A 7598-nucleotide genomic window follows, 5' to 3' on the forward strand; every position below is an offset into this window, starting at 1 on the left:
TCAAATGAAATTACATATTTATGTTTTGAACACATACCAAGAGATTTGGGCAAGCCTGCAAAGCTTCTAGTACCCCGGGAATGCTGAAGGCTTCATAACCCCGAACCCTACGTCTGTCAAGGTGCCTGGGATGAAGGCCATATAGCTGCTCAATGTCTGGCATTTTCTTCAGTAAGGTTAGGAAGCTGGAATCTGTGAATCCTACACAAACAATCCGTATTTCATTTTTTAAATTAAAAACTGTATGTAGATGCACAAAGACAAGTAATTTTATCGTATATGCACTACCATTTCCATTTTGGCATACTCTTTTGTAATTTTAGAATTCAAAGACAATACTGCAGAAAGATGCTACTAGTATTGAGGAAAAACTGAACTATATGCAAGAAGATAACATAACTGAAATAATTGTTTACAAATGGAAGGTGTTAAATATATATTTAATCAAATAAATATTTAATTCCCCAAAGTATAGTTTGGTAAGTGGTATCAGAGATCTATGTTATAAAATAGAATAGAATTCTTTATTGGCCAAGTGTGATTGGACACACAAGGAATTTATCTTTGGTGCATACGCTCTCAGTGTACATAAAAAGACAAGATACACTTGTCAAGAATCACAAGGCACCACACCCAGTGACAGTCATATGGTACAATAAGCAATCAAATCATACTAAGAAACAATCAATATCAGTATAAATTGCAAGGATATAATATAATGGATCATGACTAGTTTTTTCATCACACATCTTAGATTTGTGTGTGTGTGTGAAAGATGAGGCTTAATTTCCATCTGAATACATTATTCATGTACTCCCAATTTTAAATTTTCCTTCAAAAGGAAGAAAAGACAGTTGGCTCATTGTTCTACAAGGCTTCCTTATTCCCTACTTTAAAAGGAAGTACTACACTTGTCCTTTCTGAATCTGTAACTTTTCCTAAGTTTTCCTGACCTTTCAGAATGCCTGCAAAATATTAGGCAATTTCAGATACTTTCCATAACAATCTAGAATAAATCCCCAGTTATTCAGGATGAAGATTAAATTTAAAGATTAAAGTTCCATTTCAGAAGATCCCTATTTCACTACTTCTGCATAGCTGACTGCCTAATCAAGTTGTTTTCTCTTAAAATACATACATGTTACTAAGACCTTCTGCTATCTCTTTATTATTCAGGGAAGCTTTCCCATACACACATAACGTTTGTGGAAATTCTGTGGTTTTTTTTTTAATACTATAGCTAAACAGAAAATGTAATTAAAGTTGTCAAGTTTACAGCACCACTTACCAGTGGGCATATACTCCCACCAGCGACCTGCGCAGAGATCCACAACTTTTACTACTCTTAGATACAAGATGACAGCTTCCTTTAACTTCCGAGAGAGGCATTCCATGCACATAATATCCTGCAGGGGAAGATACCTTCAGGAAGAAAATAAAATGGGATTAATTTTTAGATGGTTTCTTTCCTCTACTATTATACTAAAGAACAATTTGTATACTAAAGAACATTTATTAACAACTACAACAAGAAATAAATTCAACAGAATAAAACCAAAACTGTAATAAAACAGGTCATCTGATTTATTTATTCTTTTTCAATCATCAAGTAACAATTGTTCCTTCAGGAGAATCACATCCTAAAATATTAAAAAGACAAAGACATCACATGTGTAAATATTGCCATCCAATCATGGCACCAGGGCTTCAAAATTACCAGGCTGAATTTTTAGAATAGCTGGGAACTATATTTGTCAGGCAATGAAAAAACAATAACGTAAGTTACCAAAGAGGATATTTGATAAATGAGTCCTGCATCTTATAGTCATCCAAAATAGAGAAAGAGAAAACCCTCTCTGTAGAACATTTTTTTTTATTTCATAGGCCAATGAAATGATAAATCATTACTACACCAAAAGAGGTAATCTGAACCTTCTTTTGAAACTTTTAAAACAATTCAAAACCCCACTCCCTATCTGGAACAGCACAACCCCAAAGGTAAGGGCAGGCTCTACTTTTAGAAAGCATTAAGACCTGGCTCTTTCAGAGGGCCTTTGGATATGGTGAGTATTGTTACTTGCTCCTGAAGAGTAATATCCTAATGCCTAGTGGCACTAGGCAATGTGTGGATGATTAGGATACTTTTTTTCTGCAACACAAAGCGTTTCACAAAGTAATACATGATGTATTGGCATAATGTTACCCAAACCTCTAAATGGAAGCAGTTAAATGTCAACATTAGGCAGGTGCTTGTTATCACTGACCATTAAAGTGAATGATGGGAGATATTAAAACTAAAACAAAATCTGTTTTCTTACCTAAAGATATGGCAAAGCACTTCATGTGAAAGCTGGTTCATGTAGTCTTTCAGCTCAGCAGCTTTGATGCATACAGGACTTTCCCGGCTTGTGGAATACATTTTCATGTTTTTCCGTCTAGGCCCCATTTTGATTGTATTTGCAGATTGCAGAGTACTGCACTTCTAAGGACAGTGGAACTGAAAGAGAAAATTAAAATAAGTGAACAGTTTTAATGGCAACTTAAATTAACATAAAGTCTATGTAAAATTTATATCTGTACAAAGCTTAAAAAACACAATTCAAAAACTAAGAGAAGCCTTCTGGAAAGATGTGTCATACTCTCCACTATGCACAGTATCTTCCATTTGGATGTAAGGACTTTCTGATTAGGAGAAACCAGTTTGTAAATGAAACCCCCAAGTCACATCTGTTGTGAAAAAATCATTAGTGTTTGTAAAGAATTACAATTAGTGTTCCAAAGCCAAAGGAATTTTTTTTTTGATTAGCCTAGTCCTGCATGACTCCACTTAAGTTCTTAACAAATAATATCAGGCATTCATATTCAGTCATAATCACAATTTATTCCAATGGTGCCTATCTCAAATTCAGAGAGAATTGCTAACATAAGTAGTGAAGGATTAAAACCGGTAGCAAATTTCAAAAGACATACCAACTCTTCTGCTGTCTTAGAAATAAATCTCACTGAATTTAGCAAAGGATAGTTAAGTCAACATCCATAAAATTAATTTAGAAAAGAAAGTGGCCACTTTTTGTAAAAATTGTAAAAATTTTGTAAAAATTGTTAGCAATTAGACTTTTTGTATATAATTTCCCACCAGTTTCCCTATTTACAATCTTCCCACAACTGTACACTGTGCAATTCAGATAACATCCCATGCCTCTCATAAAGTAGCCTATAATTTAAAAATCAAATACTGCATAACAAGTTCATCAGTATGCAAGATTTTGCATCTGCATCACGCAGATTCAACGCAGTAAATAAATGCATTATTCAGAGGCGTTAACAATTATACTACAGAATATACGAAGGGTTTTTTTTTTATTCATAATCCAAGAAATTCATTAGTTTCCCCTTCAATTGGGCTGAATCCACACAACAGAGTAGATTATGCTCAGATGGATTCCAGTTTATTCTGTGAAGCCAGTAACTGTATTTTGGTAACAACATGCAATTATGAATACTTGTTTTGTAAGAATCCTTTACTGTACTAAAGGGGGGGGGGGAGGAAATCATTATTTCAAAAAATTCTGTAAACTGGCATCATCCAACTGGCTAGCATTATAATCCCCCTATAGTGGGAGCCCCCAAGATTGTAGTTCATTCCAAGGGTTTGAAGAGCTCCACTATTCTACAAAAACTTAAGCGGAAGAAATAAAAACAAAAACACTCATTTGGTGTGCCGGGGGGACAACAACGGAAACCATAATAAAGCTGACCCCCATCTTGCCTTTTTTTTTTTTTTTAAAGGCAATAGGAATGAGGAAAACACAAGAGAGCTGCTTGTCAAGTCTGGAAGACAACAGCAAGACCAAGTCCAACCTTCAACCCCAGCTGTGAAAGCCTAAACAAGTTAGTAAGGAGGGGGGAGGATTTGGGGTTAAGTGTCTTCCTTGCTCCTCCAGAAGAGCCGGGGGTCCCCTTCCTCTTCCCTCCTTCCTTTTTTAAAACTCCATCACCAACCCTTCGCCCTTCCTGGGCTCCCCAATAACCGCTGAGAATTCCTTTCTCAATAGGATAATAAGTAGGCCGCGGGTGCTCAGGCTAACAAGACACGGAGGGAAAAAGCTGGTCATTCAAGAGCGTCGTTTTTTATTTATTTTTTTACCCATCCCCGCAGGGGCTGCTCCCTTCTATTGACATCTCTGGGTTGTCTCACACCAGCCTGTCCGGAAAGGGGGAAGGTCAGAAATCAGTGCTGACCCCCACCCTCTAAAACGGTCTGCCATAAGACAACCCGCCCCCCCCCCCCGTCGCGAAAGCAATGGCAGAGACAGCCCTGACTGCCCAACCGTCAACTGCCCTCCCCCAAAGCACCCTCAGGGACCAAGTCCCACCCTCTCCCTCGGCCGCCTACCTTTCCTCATTGAGACTCTAATCCGAGCAGCTCAGGAGACGCTTTCCCCCCCACCCCCACCCCATTGCCTCACAACACTTCCGCTTCCTGTCCATCCCTCACTACTTCCGCAAACTCTGCCCCTCCTCCCCAGGAGAGACCACAAAGAGAAGAGGGAGGGAGAGAGAGAGAAGCGGAGGAGTGGCTCCGCAACCCTCACTTCCGGCACGCGTAGAGAGACCAAATTTAGGTCCGAAGGGAAAGAGATTTCTAAAAGCTGTCGCTGGGAGGATTTTTTTTTTCTTCATTGCCTTTCTGCCTTTTGCTCTTTAAACCGGATCTTCTCATTACACTCATTTCAACCTGGTTAGAAAATTGAGCACTCCCCCCCCCCCCACAAGCGTTGACAAATCCATAATTTTGTTGATTATCCTAGCCTTAAAAGAGAATTCCAGTCTTTTTTTCCCCCCCTCATAGATATTGCAGCTCTTTGCATCTTCGTTTTTCGCTTTTACTTGAAACTGTTAGCATTGCATCAAAAAAGTTAATATAACTTTTTTTTTTTTTAACTCTTGAGCCTTTAAACCTCCAACAGCTGGTTTCTTAGTGTAAATGTTTGATCTGGGGAAAAAATGGTCAGGACATTTTATAAAAAAAATCCCGCAGAGGGAATTTTTGGACATAAAGAGATTTATGCATTGTGTTTGCTTTTTCTTTTTGTTTTTATTGAGGTGAACAGTGGTTTAGTAGAATGCCTTTCATCCAGGGGTGAAATCCAGCAGGTTCTGACAGGTTCTGGAGAACCGGTAGCGGAAATTTTGAGCAGTTCGGAGAACAGGCAAATACCACCTCTGGCTGGCCCCAAAGTGGGGTGGCAATGGAGATTTTGCAATATCCTTCCTCCAGGAGTGGGGAGGGAATGGGGATTTTGCAGTATCCTTCCCCTGTCACGCCCACCAAGCCACGCCCACAGAACCGATAGTAAAAAAAAGTTGGATTTCACCACTGCTTTCATCCATCAACAACAACAAGGGTCCTTTCGTGAGAGCATCCAATGAAGAGCAAGTGGGCGATGCCCTGTGAAACTCTCCCCGCATATGGAAGAACGCATCACTCGGGAACCGGAAGTGCTTCCGAGGGCCTCTTTGGTCTGGAACCCCTGCGTCCTTGCTACCCTCGCCAGCATGGCCACCGCGCTGCTGCTTCGCCGTCTGTCTTTGGCTATGGCCGGTCAGCCGCCCCGACGCTTTCTGGGCTCGGCGGCGGCCACGGCGCATTTCCAGCACCTGCTGGTGGAGAAGAAGGGAGCCGGGCAGAGAGTGGCGGTGATCCAGCTGAACCGCCCGAAGGCCCTGAACGCGCTTTGCGACGATCTGATGAAAGAGCTGAGCGAAGCGCTGGACGCGCTGGAGCGGGACCCGGGCGTGGGCGCCATCGTGCTGACGGGCAGCGAGAAAGCCTTCGCCGCTGGCGCCGACATCAAAGAGATGCAGCACCGGACTTTCCAGGAGTGCTACGGCGGCAACTTCCTCGCCCATTGGAACCGCCTGGCCAGCGTCCGAAAGCCGGTCATCGCCGCCGTCAATGGCTACGCGCTGGGCGGCGGCTGCGAACTGGCCATGATGTGCGACATCATCTACGCGGGCGAGAAGGCGCAGTTCGGGCAGCCGGAGATCCTGCTGGGTACCATCCCCGGTGCCGGCGGGACGCAGAGGCTGACCCGAGCGGTGGGCAAGTCTCTGGCTATGGAGATGGTCCTGACCGGGGAACGGATCTCAGCCCAAGAAGCCAAGCTGGCCGGCCTCGTCAGTAAAGTCTGCCCGGTGGAAAAGCTGCTGGACGAAGCCATCGGCTGCGGGGAGAAGATCGCCCGCCACTCCAAGCTGGTGGCCGCCATGGCCAAAGAAGCGGTCAATGCCGCCTTTGAGCTCACCTTAGCAGAGGGCAACCGGCTGGAAAAGAGGCTCTTCCACGCCACTTTTGCCACGGAGGACCGGAAAGAGGGGATGAATGCCTTTGTGGAGAAGAGAGATGCCAAGTTTAAAGACCATTAATTCCTCCCACCTGTAGCCTTTTGGGAGGGGGGTGTAGTGACGGTGGTGGGCTAGGAATGCAATTACATTTATAGAAGACAATATTGCCAAAAGAGGCCTTTGATTTGCAATCCCTGGACCCTAAAATGACAGCTATCTCCTTGCCAGAAAGTAGTCCCAGCTCTGATTATTGGCACCATAGTGTGCAAAAATCAATTTCTTTGGAAAGGTGGTAATTAAAAATAAAATGATCCCAATTTCCCTTAAAAGTGATCTTTGCAGAATGCCTGGGATTGCATAAAAATGGAAGCTTTTTGAATTGAAGTCCAATCCAAAATGGGCAAAAATTTGAGGTGAAAGGAATAGTTATTACTATTACTAGCACTAGAATTATGGATTGATGTATCCATGATTCTTTACTGGTGTGCCTGCTGGATTCTTTTAATTTGGTGATAAATCTGAGCTTTAGCTACCGCTGTCCCATAGAAGCTATAGAGTAAGGTACATCTGGTGTGATTGCATGTGGTTAAAAAGTCGCTAAGGTCAGTTCTAATCAAGAATATGCTGGTGCATCAGTGGAAGCGCTTCATAAACTTGTGTTAATAACAAACCAGTAAACGAAAAACTGCTGTGTCATTGCAATGGAAACTTGGTTAAAGCATTCCGTCCTGGATAGGCTGTTCGCTTAGGTGGATTTTCAACATTTTGGCTTATTTTCTTTTGAGAGTGGGCATCAGAATTTTATTTTTTAATGTGTGACAGTGTGTTCACAGAAAAAAAAATTCAGTAAAGGTTATCGTATAAGCTAATGAAAAATGCAAAAAAAAAAGTATTCTCACATCTTCCACTGATTTCTCAATTGCAATAAACACTTAATAAAATGATGTTATTTAAAAATAGATTGTATCCCTTGCCCACTGCCCTTCATCTAATTTTTTTTAACACATAGTTTTATTCGGATATATTCAGGAGTAACTGAGGTAAAAGAGGAGTTGCTTACTCCAATAGTGAACATCATATTTCTCTTTACTGCTGCTCTTAAAAGCTTTTTGCCCAAGACAGCTAATAGAACCATCTCTGAATTTCAGGACTAGAACATCAGCCATTGCTTTTATGCCCTATAATTTTAGGAATAATCTGCCAAATTGTAACACTGAGTAATGTATTTTAGTTCAAAAAGCCATGTGTAG

General features: G+C 41.5%; 2 protein-coding genes across 2 annotated transcripts in view; one reads left to right on the plus strand and one right to left on the minus strand.

Annotated features, from left to right (window-relative positions):
- The window catches only part of FBXO38 (F-box protein 38), a 36630-nt gene extending 32184 nt beyond the window's left edge, over nt 1-4446 (minus strand). Inside the window, exons 1-4 of the mRNA XM_070937371.1 lie at nt 4397-4446; nt 2319-2497; nt 1289-1422; nt 38-201 (exon numbers count right to left, since the gene is read on the minus strand). Of these exons, the coding sequence (XP_070793472.1) occupies nt 38-201; nt 1289-1422; nt 2319-2446 (426 nt within the window). The 5' untranslated portion in view covers nt 2447-2497; nt 4397-4446. The remainder of the gene's footprint in view (nt 1-37; nt 202-1288; nt 1423-2318; nt 2498-4396) is intronic.
- Nucleotides 4447-5472: 1026 nt separating this feature from the next.
- Nucleotides 5473-7033, plus strand: ECHS1 (enoyl-CoA hydratase, short chain 1). The gene has a single exon (XM_070937372.1). The coding sequence runs from the start codon at nt 5473-5475 to the stop codon at nt 6427-6429; it is 957 nt and encodes a 318-aa protein (XP_070793473.1). The 3' UTR covers nt 6430-7033.
- Nucleotides 7034-7598: the final 565 nt, after the last annotated feature.

The sequence above is a fragment of the Pituophis catenifer genome, unplaced genomic scaffold (genome assembly GCF_029215685.1).
Source record: "Pituophis catenifer annectens isolate HBS135680 unplaced genomic scaffold, rPitCat1.0.hap2 SCAF_2, whole genome shotgun sequence".
NCBI lineage: Eukaryota > Metazoa > Chordata > Lepidosauria > Squamata > Colubridae > Pituophis > Pituophis catenifer.

Coding starts and splice junctions, on each gene's coding strand:
- ECHS1 (XM_070937372.1), top strand. CDS start 5,473: ATGGAAGAACGCATCACTCGGGAACCGGAAGTGCTTCCGAGGGCCTCT.